The sequence below is a fragment of the Setaria viridis genome, chromosome 3, assembly GCF_005286985.2.
Source record: "Setaria viridis chromosome 3, Setaria_viridis_v4.0, whole genome shotgun sequence".
Classification (NCBI taxonomy): domain Eukaryota; kingdom Viridiplantae; phylum Streptophyta; class Magnoliopsida; order Poales; family Poaceae; genus Setaria; species Setaria viridis.
Genome location: NC_048265.2, coordinates 2,003,232 through 2,017,001, shown reverse-complemented (window position 1 = coordinate 2,017,001; position 13,770 = coordinate 2,003,232). Strand labels below are relative to the sequence as shown.

Here is a 13,770-nt window from a genome sequence, read left to right as displayed (position 1 = left end):
TACATAGATGTAATAATAAGATTGTTTTGTTGGTTTTTCTTCCCACTCGTGGTTTTGGCCGCGCCGCAGGTTTTCTGAACGAAGCTTGCGTTATTTTTACGAGAAAAACTGATGCCTTGTACTACGCAAGTGTCTATGTAAGCACGGCACTTAAAAGATATTGTAAGAAACAAAAACGGTTTAAACGAGTGAGATGCGGTGCACTTTTAGCTTGATGACCTCCGAACGCAAACCAAACGCTTCAAAATGTACGTAAAATAAGAATACACAATCCAAATACAATTGAATGTATCCATAGAATCATTGTAGATCCATGTGCAATAAATCGTGTCAATCCAACGCACCCTATCAAACTCTCACCGATCACGTAAACAGGGCAATGATTTCCCCCCCCTCTTTTTCCTGCGCAAAAGAAACCCGGAAAGCACCGAAAGGCGAACCCCTGTGCGCGTCCAGCGTAAGCATCACGCGAGGCGTCGGCGCCCGCGGATCCCCCATCGGACGGCCCACGTCGGCCCGTCGCCCTATAAAACGCCCCCACGGGCTCCCCCACCCAAATCCCCCCGGACTCCTCGCTTCCTCCCGTTTGTGGCCCGAGCCCCCCCGCGACACGCCGTCGCCGCCGCGCGCCTCGTAGAAGAGAGGGAGGCGGCCGTCGCACCGACCCCGCGCCACCCCCGCCTGATTTCCCCGGCATCGATCGGTAAGAGGGCCCCGTACCCCCTCTCTTGATTCGATTGATTCGATCTGAGGAGCCCTACCCTAGGTTTGATTTGATCTGTGGATTTTGGGGATTTAGGGTTTGATCCATGGCGTCGAAGAGGATCCTGAAGGAGTTGAAGGACCTGCAGAAGGATCCGCCCACCTCCTGCAGCGCAGGTGGTTTGCTCTTTAACACGGTGGTTTTTGTCCAGATCTTGCCGAATTGTGCTGCGATGAACGCGTTACCCATGCGCTAGAGTTGTAGGTTGATGTGTCTTGTTGGCTCACGATTGCTTCATTTTTGAGTCTTAGTTTCTTAGTTGCATGATGTGTGTGCTGGTTTGTGGGATTATTTTGTCTAGGGTCCTTGTGAACTCTAATTAGCCAATTTGATTATGTTCTATGTGATTGATTCAAAAGTATTTTAGCCTTCAATGCATCAGAATTTTTCTATCGTTGCTTCCTTTCTTTTAAATGTGAAGTTACTGCCAATTCACCGCATGCATGTGTTAAGTTTGGTCCAATTACAGCATGTGTTTTCCAATTACAGTTAAACCACATCATTGAATTAAAATATGTAGCAACCATATGAAGATTTTGCCATAACCCATAAGTGGAGATCATGCCATCAGGAAACATTGCTGTAAACTCAAGGTTGCAATGGAAATAGTCATGCTTTGTTTTATCCTTGGCTAGCCTTGTAGGCATTATTGGTGTTCTTTCTTTGGTATGATATGATACAGCTATAGCATATGTGCGAGTTTGGTCTTTATTGTACATACTTGCTCAGTTCTATCTTTTTTTTAGGTGAAGCTCAGTTGCTCCATCTGTTCTGTTGTATTCTTTTTTGTTCTACTTGAGCATGCCATATTCTTCATTGTTTGAAGATCCCACTACTTGAACCTAGACAAAACCTTTGTTCGTCACCCACCCCACATCCACCACCACATTGCCTTGCTTGTGAGTTGTGTGTCTATGGAGTTCCTTGAGGTTGAACTCACTGATCTTATTGTCAGGTCCTGTTGGTGAGGACATGTTCCATTGGCAAGCCACTATCATGGGGCCCTCGGACAGCCCATTTGCCGGTGGTGTATTCTTGGTGAACATTCATTTCCCTCCGGATTATCCTTTCAAACCACCAAAGGTAATTTCTCTAAATGTCTGATTTCTAATGGCAGCTCCCTGGTAATTTATTACTTGGATACTATGATACTTAGAGCTTCAGTTAATTTCAAAGAGAACATCATTTAATACCTCTTAAGTCATCTATGGGATCTAATGTTAGGACGATATGCTTATTTTCAGGTGTCATTCCGCACCAAGGTGTTCCACCCGAACATTAACAGCAATGGCAGCATTTGCCTTGACATTCTAAAGGAACAGTGGAGCCCTGCTTTGACCATATCAAAGGTGAAAAATACAGTTTTCTACTCATTTTTGCCATGCCTTGATTTTATTAGTTAATCCACTACATATCAGAAATAGCTTGTTTGACTTCCTGAGGTTGTTCGGTTACAGGTGCTCCTGTCGATCTGTTCGCTGCTCACGGACCCGAACCCTGATGACCCTCTTGTGCCTGAGATTGCTCACATGTACAAGACTGATAGGGCCAAGTATGAGTCCACTGCTCGCTCCTGGACGCAGAAGTACGCCATGGGCTAGAAGAAGGCTATGTGGTGAATGGTTCGAACCATGAAATCGTTATCACCTAAATAACCAGCCAAGTCATTCTCCCCCCAACCAAGTATCAATGGACTTTTGAGGGCTATTGTGTCCTGTTGAACTCATGTATTACCTTGTGAAGTCCGTTTGAGTCTGGTAGTCTGTTCTACCTGACCGTTCCGTTATCTAATGTTACTTCCTTAATCATATTTATATGGTTTGTGGTGTCCGTTGTTTGCGTTGCTTATTGAAACTGCTAGTCCGTTGGGCGTCCCCGTGAGCACGGGAAAGCCGGGCAGCTCTTACCCCAAGTTCTTTTTTTTACAACAAGCTAGATTTTTCCTGGACTTGATTTCCTTTGTGGAGGATGAAAGCTAGCAAGGCAGGTGAGAAGCGATGCATAAGATAAAAATATTAGGATGGGTAGATGCATCTGCAGGCATGTGAATAGAAGGGTTATGGATTGCGCTGGCGATTTCTCTTTTTTTGTTTCTTTCTGTACAAGTTTTTGGATAAACACGAGGTTTTTGCCTATTTCATTGTTAAACACTACTCCATATGCTCTCTTTTTTTTTTCCTTTCTGTAAGTTCTTATTAGCATTATTATCCTCTTTCTTTTAAGGACCTGCGACACCTGTTCTTGCCGTCTCACTACATTAGCAAGCGTCCAAACTCCATAGTGGTCCAACCTCAAATCTGAGTTTAAAATAAATTAACAAATAAAAAAAGGCTAAGCTGCTAAAATCATAGGTTTATGTAATTCCAACAACTGTTTTCGTTTTTTTTTTCACCTAGCTCGCAAACTGAAAAGTGAACGCATTACCAACCGCAAACTCTAACCATATCAAATTGATAACTAAATGACAAACATATATTTGCAAAACGTCAGTATGTTTTAAAACGAGTATTTCATTTACAAGATGTATAACACATGACAGCATTTTGTATCGTACCCAACTCCATATAAATAATTACAGACCAGGATGACTGTACCAATAACAAAAGAATTGTTCCGCTGAACATCCTGTAACAACAATGAACTTCCAAAAACATGCTATAACAACTATAACCTATGATACATTTGCTCATAATCCATGTACTTGATATGTACTTAGTGTCTTATAAACCGGTGGAGTATGGACTGGATGCTCGTACCATGTTTTGGATACGGAGAATGGGCCTGTTCGCTTCAGCTTATTCAACCGGCTTATCAGCCACAAAACAGTATTTTTCTCTCACAACAAATCAGCCGTTGCAGCTTTTCAGCCGGCTTATAAGCTGAAGCGAACAGACCCAATAGCTCCATGGAAACTCCATGTTTTATTTTCTGACCACGACTCATCGCCGTGCAATCGTAACTGTACCAATGAGATTCTTATTACCAAGAATTTACAAACAACGGACCATTCCTGCGTATCTTCTGGCGAAACTGCTTCTTCTTTACACACCATGCCTCAGTGAAAGTACTCACCTAAAGTTCAACCGATCATTAGTAAAAGTGAAACTAACATCAGCAATGGATTTGAATTGAACGCGCACACGCACCCATCATGCGCGCCACACAAAATTCAAGGTTCCATGTCCTTACATTGCTAATCATCTTTGCACCAAACCAGGCAGAATCAGTGCCAAACGGAGGAGGAAGTACTCTTATTCCTTCTGAAATGTAATGTGGAAGAAGCTGTTGAAGCTCTTTCTCCAGCCTCTCTGTTCCATTCCACGGTATCCATTAGAGTCACCAAAAAACAAACAGAATCCAGAATAAATAAAGCATTACCCATCATCATTCCATGTTTGATTCAAAATACCGATGGACGCGTAAAAGCATTATTGTACCAAAATGCATAGGATAAATACCTGGTAAACCAGGTAAGCATGACGATCCACCAGCTAAAACAACCGTCTTGTACCAGCTGTCATCACCAACCACTTCTGAATTATAGCAGTGATCCATACATAGAGATACTGCTTTATGCAAGCCCATAGCAGGCCTGCATGGGCAAGGTCAACATTGAGCAACCATAACTGAACTGTAAAGAAAGCACAAATCAGGCAATATCAGAAAATTACATACATTCCTCCCATGTGGGGCTGAAATAGAATTTCAGCAGTCTTGAATCTCTCTTCCGACAGAGTGAACCACCCTTCACCATCAACCTCACAAGAAGCTTGTGTACCTTTACGTAGTTCAGCTTCGTAATCAGCCGCTACGTAGCAAAGTTTCTTCAAATACGAGAGAAAGAGAGGCACAGACATATGTCAGATATCATCCCCATTCAGTTACATGCATGTTTAGATAGCTAGCCTCTAGATAATAGGCTCCGAACACAGTTAGCTTGTGTGTAGCCAACAGGTGAGATTATAGGAAGAATGTCCTGACACCAAATATCTTCAACTATTGCTGCATAAATAAACTTTACCTCCTTGATGGTCCGGACAGTATACAGTGACTCGCAAGATATATTTCTCTGGTGCATTAACTCCTTAAGAAATCCAGTGAGTTTAAGGGCACCTTGCCCCACAGTTTCAACACCTATCTCATACATTACCCTGCCTTCAAAGACTGTTGTAAACATAGTACATCAGAATCCTAAAATGTAATGACATCAGTATGTGCAACTGAAAGATGCAACCGGCATGGCTAATGTTCCCCAAACTCATGGGAAAAGGAAAACACAGTAAATACTTGAAAAACCAAGGTAATGTCACCAGCATTGAATCTTAAATAAAGAAAGGAAAAAACATGAACAATTACTCACTGGGAACAACAGAAGTGGTATTGAATCCAATGTGGACAACAATGCCAGAGGTCCGCTTAGAAGCATACAAAGATAAAACTGCCTGGAAAGCAAATGCTAGTGAGCTCATTGCTTACATATGTTTCCTCAAGGATAGTTATACACATGCCATATTGATGAAGTACATAAGAAGTACGAGTAATTGAAGATAAAACAATTTTGGACCTTAGGCCAGCGAGAAAAGGCAGCATATATCTACAACAATGTTGCAACATTGTATGGATCAGTTTTACACAAATCTCACAGTTGGGCAGCTCAAGATTTAACTAAGATACATGGTTCTGGCGTGGTGCAAGATTTTGCGAAAGCTAAATTCAAAAGGCAAAAATTATTCAGGACAGAACCGATGATTGGATTAAATAAACACAAGGTGAAATTTGAAAAATGCATCCAGTTCATATAACCAATAATCAAAGAATGGATGCATACTTGATCAACAGCGCAAACAGCAGGAACATTCATATCAAACAAGACAGAGTATATTGTTTCCTTGTATTGCTTTCTTGAGGCCCTAGCAGAGTCAGTATCTGTGACAAATAAAAAGTGGAGTCAAGTAATATGGTCCAAATGCAGAACCGTAAACTAGATAGTTGGGCAAAGACTGTACGAATACAAACCATCAGTGTGATTCAGTGGAAGGACAACAATAACTGGTTGAGTGGAAGGCTTTACTTGCATCCTGTGAAAGTCAGAATAGGACATATAATACAATGAATATGCCCAGAGAAATTTAGTACTAAGCATAACCCTATCAGGGACTTTTTTAAAAAATAAAACTCTAGCTCCTTTATGACTTCAAACCAAATCAATTGTGGGAAAAAGAAAGAACTAAAGCATGCTTTTGTCTTCCATTGGTCAGCTTCTTTTAGGTAAGAGACTACAACAAACGTCAATATTCCAATATCATGGGTTATCTCCTAGCATATGCTAGTAGGATAGATTTGTAACATGAACAATCAACAGCAAGTGTTGAAGCTGAAATATAAATGAGCACACATCCTAGAATACCCACTAGACATAAATGATGACATCAAAGCTAGAGATGGTGCAATCACTTTGACAGTAGGCAACCTAGTCAGTCCAAGTTTCCATAAACACAGAAAAATGTTGAAAGAATCTGGCAGGAAGAAGTATAGTACCAAGTGTTTAATAAAAATTCACCCAACAGCTACTACTAGTATCATCAGTAAAATTCCCTTTAAGTCAAGACCTCACTGGCCAAATTTACTGTAACCAAGGTAAAACCATTTATAATACAAAATAAACAAACTATGTGGAGCTGTGAAAACGAGATCTAATTCAGAACCTTGTATAGATTGTAGAGAAGAAGTGACGAAGCCTTGCATACATAGGTGATTCAATGTTACCGAATTCCTGCATAGTAATACCAACATGCATTGAAATTAATGACATGTCTTTGGGCTCTGGTAAATCAGTAAACACCAATCTTGAGCTTAGTATAGGTCAACAATGGTCATCATAATGTTCATGGGCATCTTGTGCCTTCAAAATGTGACCCTGGCCAGTGGCCATTGATTGCCACAGCTTACCAAGAATGTCGCACAACGCCCAGAAGGAGCAGCATACTTGCTCCAGCCATACTTGCAATACCCAGATCCACCTTCAATAAAAGAAACAACAGAGGACACACCAGGAACTGAGACTATTATGGCAATCTTAGATAGATATATAATGCAGAACGTCCTTAATATCCTGTTGCAGGGTTCAGGGTATCCATTTCGTTATGTAGCGGTATAGAAAGTAGTCAATTTAAGCAACTACCCCCCATTGAATGCTAACTTATCTTCAGGATTTCTCTAGTATTTGTTTTGATTAAGCAAGGATTGGCCATGTAAATCTAAAGTAAAATTGGAGATCTCGAGGAAGGATGCGTTCTCTCTTACCATCGACTATGAGAGTACCCGGGACCACCGCTCGGAGGCCGTAAATCTGTTTGAACGATAGCTGCGGCGAGTTATCGTAGTACAACCTAGAAATGCACAGCGATGTCAGCTGCAATACCGAGCGCGGGGCATAATTAAGCTCTGTGAGAAGCAGCGCTCGAGCGGCGGCACGGACCACGGGTGCGAGTCGGGGCCGGCGGCGAGGTGCGTCTCGGCGAAGACGACGAGGTCCCACGGGTCGGGGCCGAGGCGCAGGAAGAAGGCCCAGAGGCCGTTGTCGGAGGCGAGGATGCGCCAGGCGCGGCAGACGGCCGTGGAGCGTGCGGCGTCGACGGGGCCCAGCAGGCGCAGGATCTGCGCGAGCACGTCGGTCGGGACGGCGTCGAGCGCGCCCAGCGACAGCGACGCGCTGTACCGCTCGGCGGCCGGCTGCGCGCGGTGGCCGCCCCGCGGGGAGCCGGGGGCCGCCGGGCCGGGCCCCGGCGCCCCCAACGCCGCGCGCGCGAGCACGGATCCCCACACCTTGCGGAGCAGCATCGCCATGGGGTCGGAACTGGAGGATTGGGTTGCGTCGTGTCGAGACTCGAGAGGATGGGGGTTTCCGTAGCTGGCTCCCTCGCCGGCCTCGCGGACAGTGGCGCTACATGTGCGGATGCGGCCGAGGAGGCGGAAGCAACCAGAAGCTCTGGAACGGCCGGCCGGGAGGGGGAGGTGAACCGGACAAGGGGGCGTGCGCTCGGGCGGGGATAACCGTCGCGTCACGTGCGTGGGTGGTGGGCCTGTGGCCCATGACGTGGCCGCGTGCCAGCGTCGCCATGGTCTGATCGGTGAGCTGCTCCTGCTACCGGTAGCTACCGGTACGCTCCGCTCGGGTCACTGACCAGTGGGGCCAGTGCTCGCGTTCCAGTCGAGACGGATTCCATGGTCCGCTACGATAAGCACCGCTAATAAATCGAAGGGAAATGACGTGAATAGAGTGATGAGAATGAGGTCTCATCAGATTGTTTGCAATTGTTTGGTGTTTGGTTTTGTTTGTTCACGACTAACGGCAGTTGCCCACCGCATAACTAACCAAACCAACATTTTTAGCTTGCTTACCTTCCTCCTCACCCTGCTATTGATGGCCTCACACACATCATTGGGTGGTTTTCCTTCTCTGCCGTCTTATCTTCTTCCTCACCCTGTCCCTATCTTTTTTTATACTGTCATTGATGCACTCACACGCATCAACGGGTGGTCTTCTTTCTGTTGTGTAGTTTAACTTGTGTATAATTTGTATTCACAATTTCATTTTGTTAGATTATGTTTACCATCAGAAAAGTAGTATATCTGCTTGAATTTAAGGTTCAAACTATCCATGTTTAAAGTTGAAGAAAACTTTCAGCTTGAGAAAACTCAACTCCCGACTAGCACACAAGAGTTCTATTCCCACTAACTTTGAATCGCAATATAAATATGGTATTTAGTCATGGCTCATGCTAATTTCATTGAATGGAACAACTCATTCTACTCGTAAAGACTCCACTCATCCACCTAAGGTCTTGTTCGTTTCAGCTGGATTGAATTTCGGTCAGGATTACTTCCAGACCCGATTTGAGTGATTCCATTTGTGTCACTCAATCCGGTCAGGATTTAATCCTGCCAATCCACTCAAACCGAACATGCACAGGTAGAATCAATCCAGGTCAAGCTAGCAATAGGTGACTGTTAGTCTATGTTCCTATGACTATCACTGCTGTATCAAAACCAAGCCTAGTTGCAACCATTCTGTAACTTATATTCGGCCTAGACCATTGGAGAAAAGAACAACTATCTATTATCATAATGAGAGAAATTAACAACTGTCATAAAACGTAATAGGAAATATATTTAAATCACAGCTAACAGAATGACAGTTTACAATAGCACCAAACTCAAATGTGCAATAAAGAGTACCCAGCTGCATTCACCTATCATTTTAGATCAACTTAGCTGTCTCCATATCAACAACAGCTAACAGCTAAAGCATAAAGTAAGGCAATGTGGCAAGAACCAGAGATTAACATTATCTAGAGATTAACATTATCTAGAAAAGAAAGAATTCTTGTAGAGTAGATGTCAAGGTGGGATAGCAGCTCTTGTTGCATTGCACAACATATATCGATACAAAACTACATCAACAGCTCAACACCAAAGCATAAGTAGTAATCTGTATGCCGGATTTGTTCATGACACTAACATCTAACTTCCAAACAGCAATTGCTGTTAAGACAATCACCTGTTCGCAGTTTGCTTCAACCTGCCACTGCAAAAGAAGCAGCCACTACAACTTGCCCCTGCAAAAAACAAACGAATTGGTGAGAATGAAATTTAACATGGATGGATTTGATTGACATATGGTACCATATCACAACTAGAAGTTGATTCAAGATAGACATCATAATAACCTTATAGTCTAATACGTAAATATGTAGAGCATATATAGCTGTTTGAAAGGATATATTTATATATAACTGTCACTTATCTTTAACTTGACTGAATTCATATAATTCTCCCAAAGCATCATCTCAACAACATTCAACATCGTATAGTTCTCCCAAAATATCATAGAGCCAACAGAGTTAGGATCGATGTGCTAAATTCAAGGCAACCATGTGCTGAATGTTGTTGAGATTGAAAACAGAAGAGACTGAAGGTCGATCTAAAACAGAAGACTGATGTTAGGATAGTATATACACACTATTTTCTCCTTAACATTCAGTTTAAGCAAGATGTTAAATATACTTGAAATAATACACACTACACAAGTGATTGCTGGATATAGCAGTTCTAGCTCCTAAAGATATTCATGAGAAATAACCTATCATTTAAACCTTTGAGTTCATAGATCAGAATGCAATGCCTTTGAAATCATTTGAACCTCCATTTCCCAGTAGAAAAAGAACCTATCATTCAACTGCTATGCCAATGTACCACCTCAGACATTTCACAAACACAGGATGCCAGCAATTGCGCTTCTCGAATAATTAACAACAAATCAGTGGTGACTACTCGATAATCACCAACAGATTCACCACCCATGCGCACTGCCCGGGGCACTGCGTCGCCGGGTACCCCACCCACGTGTACGCCACGCGCGCGGCCACCGCCGCCGTACGAGCCGTGGTGCCCGCACTGGCTCGCGCAGAAGCCCTCCACTGCCACGTCCTGCACCGTGAGCACCAACGGGATGCTGCCACCCGCCTTCACCGGGCACGCCCTCGCCGCCAGCACCGGGAGCTGGGACATCTTCAGGCTCTTCCCCAGCGAGCAACCCTCGTCTGAGACCTGCCCAGCTAGGACCAATCGACAAAACAAGAAACCTAGGGTGATGGCCAGGGAGCAAGAAACCTAGGGCGAGAAGGAGAGAAGAGAAGGCGACGGCTTATCGGCGAGAAGGCGGTGGTCGCCGTCGCGGCGGTGGCCGTCGAAGATGTGCCCCGCCGCCACGTCGTCACCTCGCGCTGCCACACCGCCACCGCCTCGTCGCTTCTCACGCCACCAGCGGAGCGTGTGTCTCCTCGTGTCGCGTGGCTAGGAACCGATCTGGGAGGGATGAGGTAGGGATCGATTCCGGGCCGTGGAAGGAAGGATTGAAATCATTCCGGCCCAGGTTTGGTTTCAAGCCAGGCTAACCGAACAACAATTCTTATGTTGAGTCATATTTGTTCCGAGCCATTCCAATCCGTCCGGATTAGGCTGCATTCCAGTCCATTCCGGCCAAACCGAACGGGCCCTAATTTATGACAACTCCATGGTTATTCCCTTCTTTCTAGTCTTTGTGCCACCAAAGAAATGAATAAATAATTCATTCTATAGTGCCGCGCTATAAAACAAAATGTCTTAATGATAGAAATGTGAACCACATAGAGGGGAGGAGTGTTCGCATGGTTCAGGCTGTTTTTATGCTTTGCTATCTAATAAGCCGCACACCATTTGACCCTTGAAGGAGTCGAACCGTCATCGATGGAGTCTTGGCTCTTTGCAGCCAAGTTTCAAAGATGGTTTGGACAGCAACCATTTTATGATTACAATATCATCTTATACCCAGTTTATTCTAGTACTAGTTGCTATTTCTAGATGATTCAGGTGTATTGGTCTTGCTTTTACGTAAGCCTCGCGAGCCAAGTCCTATAAACAGTTGATCACCACATTCCCTCTCCTTTAACTACTCAACTTCATACATCAGAAAAGATGGAACTTGATATATCTTTAGTTAATCTTTTTATGTACTTCCTCCGTTTATGTTTATCAGGTGTACGCGCATATCAAAATTCAAACTTTGTTATGTTTGACCAAATTTTTTTTGTTTTTTGATGTAAACATGTAATGGTTGGCTTTGTAATCAAATGTATTCTCAAATGATTATAAGTTTATAACCCTAAATAATATAATATAAGATAAATTAATAGTTAAAGTGTAATTTAGGAGATCGTGCCATATCATATCACGTCATGTTTATATTTTCAGCAAGGACAAAAACCAGATACTATATGCTATGAACACTAGACAACACGCTCATCAGCAATGGCGCTGCAGCCTGAAACCCCACCACCAACGACTCTCGGATCGCCTGTGTATAGTAAGTAATTGCTCCGGCCATCATCATCATACAACGACCTGCGGACGGGCCAACCAACCCAAGGATAGAGATGAGCACAGCAGCCAACCACCAACACCCCCGGGGGCCCGATCGGCCATCACTGACGCTGGAGCTCGAGGTAGGCAGGCAGGCCAGCTACGAAAAAACCGGGACCTCCCGATCGGCGTCGCCATCAGCAGATGACGCAGGAGTTGGGGTCCTCCTCGGCGCTGCGGACGAAGTACTGCGGTGGAGGGTACTGTGGTGGAGTGTAGGGGTACTGCGCGACCCACGGCGGGTAAACCAACAGCGGCTTGGCCTCCGTCTTCTTGTCGCCGTCCTTAGCGCCCTCTTTCTTGTCCCCGCCCTTCTTGTCGTCCTTCTTCTCCTCCTTGGCCGGGCCGACGGAGAGGATGTGAGCTACCCCGACCTTGCGCAGCTTGGCCACGACGTCGACGGGGTCGGCGAGGCCGATCACCGTCAGCTTCTGGTCCTTCATCTCCACAGAGATGGAGTCGATACCTGCGGAATCCAGGGTTCTTGCGGTCAGAATTCAGAGTTGGGACATGGATTAGAAACTGATTTTTTTTATTTCTTCCAGCTCGCAATTCTCCAAGATACAGACGCCGGCGTCCATGACTGAGGAGCGGAGCGGAGCGGAGCAGATGAAAAGGAAAGGAAGCAAGTGTGCGTACCGTGGAGCGTGGAGACCGCTTTGAGCACCCTCTGCTTATCCTTGTCGTCGTGGAGGTCCAGCTTCAGTATGACCTTCTGCAGCAGGACAGGCAAGAATCTCGTTAAGAATCTCAATCGGGCAGGCACGGGGAATCCAAAAGATAAGAGCCTTTTGGGTGAAAAAAGGAGCTTTGGAATCGAGCAAAGAATTCGCAAGCGGTTTACCTTCGCCGCCATGGCCGGCCGAACAGGCTGGGACTGATCCTTCTGCCTTGCCGAACCAAGCGGACCGCTCCGAGTGGCTCTCTGGCTGCCTTCGGCTTCGCTCTATATCTGGCGGGGCCGGCGTGTACCGAATCGGCAATGCGACAAGTGGACGGGGCTGAGAGAGGGAGAGAACGGGTAGCGTGGTGCTTTGTCTGTCTCGGCGGTGAGTTCGATGCTCGATGGGCAAGCACCGAAACGAACCGAGGCTAGTATAGTTGGGGGGCGGCAAGGGAGCTCCAAGGCGACTGAATTTATAGGCGGGGGGGCGGGCCGGCGCCGGCCGGCGGCACGACCCGGCACTGCGGAACCAACAGTCCCGGTCGCGCTCACGGGTCACGACTTGGAACGCCGAGGCCGAGGCGGGTCGGCGTCGCGCGCGGGCTGGCAAGGAAGGAAGGAAGGAAGCCGCGGCGAAGGCAGACGCGATCGGGTCGGGCCGGATCGTACGATGACGCGCAAACGAAACCGACGGGCTAAGCCGTGAAGCAATCCGATATGATGACGTTTGCGAGGAATGAACTTTTTGTTTCTTCTCCGGCGCTATAGGTGCTTGGACGCGTCCGCGCGCGTGGGGTGGGTGGTGTGGCGTCGTGGCGAGTGGGAGCCCGGAGACGGTGGCGTGTGGAACGCGCCGAGAGGGGGGAGGACGCAGCCGCCAAAGGAGATCGCTAGGGGGCGAGGCGGAGCCACCACCACAGCCCCGCTTGACGGGGGCCCCGCGACGACCTGCCGAATCGCGGAGTCTTCTCGTCCTGTTCCGGGCTCGGCAGCAAGGGTGGCGGGCATCTTGACTGACTTGCGATCGGTGGCAGCGCTGTTGCCAGCTAGCCGTTAGTGGGAAGCGAGAGTGAGACCTCTCCAATCTCCATCGATCGCTACAGTAGGGGGCTAAACGGAGAATCTGAAACCGACTCGCAGTCTCCAGCAGCAGCTAACCCACCGGATCGAGTGGCACTGCTTGTACGCGAGGCTCGGAGCACTGCAACTTGGCTTAAGCAGGGCTTCCTGGAAGCTCGACCTTGCCAGCCCATTGACTGCACTGTACCATCACTAGTTCACTAGTGTACGATGCCAAATCTGGACGCACGTGTTTGCCGAGTTGACTTGGGGTCGTCTCCTCTCCCCTGCGGCCCTGCCCTCTCTTGCATTCCATCAGTTTGTA

General features: G+C 46.3%; 3 protein-coding genes across 3 annotated transcripts; 1 reads left to right on the top strand and 2 right to left on the bottom strand.

The window, feature by feature from the left end:
- Window positions 1-545: 545 nt before the first annotated feature.
- Window positions 546-2,593, top strand: LOC117847959 (ubiquitin-conjugating enzyme E2 28). The gene is made up of 5 exons (XM_034729265.2): window positions 546-703; window positions 800-879; window positions 1,719-1,846; window positions 2,008-2,112; window positions 2,221-2,593. The coding sequence occupies exons 2-5, from the start codon at window positions 810-812 to the stop codon at window positions 2,362-2,364; spliced, it is 447 nt and encodes a 148-aa protein (XP_034585156.1). The 5' UTR covers window positions 546-703; window positions 800-809; the 3' UTR covers window positions 2,365-2,593.
- A 645-nt stretch (window positions 2,594-3,238) lies between these two features.
- LOC117847958 (actin-related protein 8) lies at window positions 3,239-7,789 on the bottom strand. Its single transcript, XM_034729264.2, has 12 exons — window positions 7,242-7,789; window positions 7,067-7,152; window positions 6,713-6,783; window positions 6,469-6,536; window positions 5,780-5,841; window positions 5,592-5,689; window positions 5,124-5,205; window positions 4,785-4,927; window positions 4,439-4,587; window positions 4,222-4,355; window positions 3,953-4,071; window positions 3,239-3,835 (listed from the first exon to the last, which is right to left on the bottom strand). The coding sequence occupies exons 1-12, from the start codon at window positions 7,607-7,609 to the stop codon at window positions 3,743-3,745; spliced, it is 1,473 nt and encodes a 490-aa protein (XP_034585155.1). The 5' UTR covers window positions 7,610-7,789; the 3' UTR covers window positions 3,239-3,742.
- A 3,735-nt stretch (window positions 7,790-11,524) lies between these two features.
- Window positions 11,525-12,847, bottom strand: LOC117846849 (heavy metal-associated isoprenylated plant protein 39). The gene is made up of 3 exons (XM_034727948.2): window positions 12,567-12,847; window positions 12,362-12,437; window positions 11,525-12,188 (listed from the first exon to the last, which is right to left on the bottom strand). The coding sequence occupies exons 1-3, from the start codon at window positions 12,576-12,578 to the stop codon at window positions 11,860-11,862; spliced, it is 417 nt and encodes a 138-aa protein (XP_034583839.1). The 5' UTR covers window positions 12,579-12,847; the 3' UTR covers window positions 11,525-11,859.
- Between the last annotated feature and the right edge of the window lie 923 nt (window positions 12,848-13,770).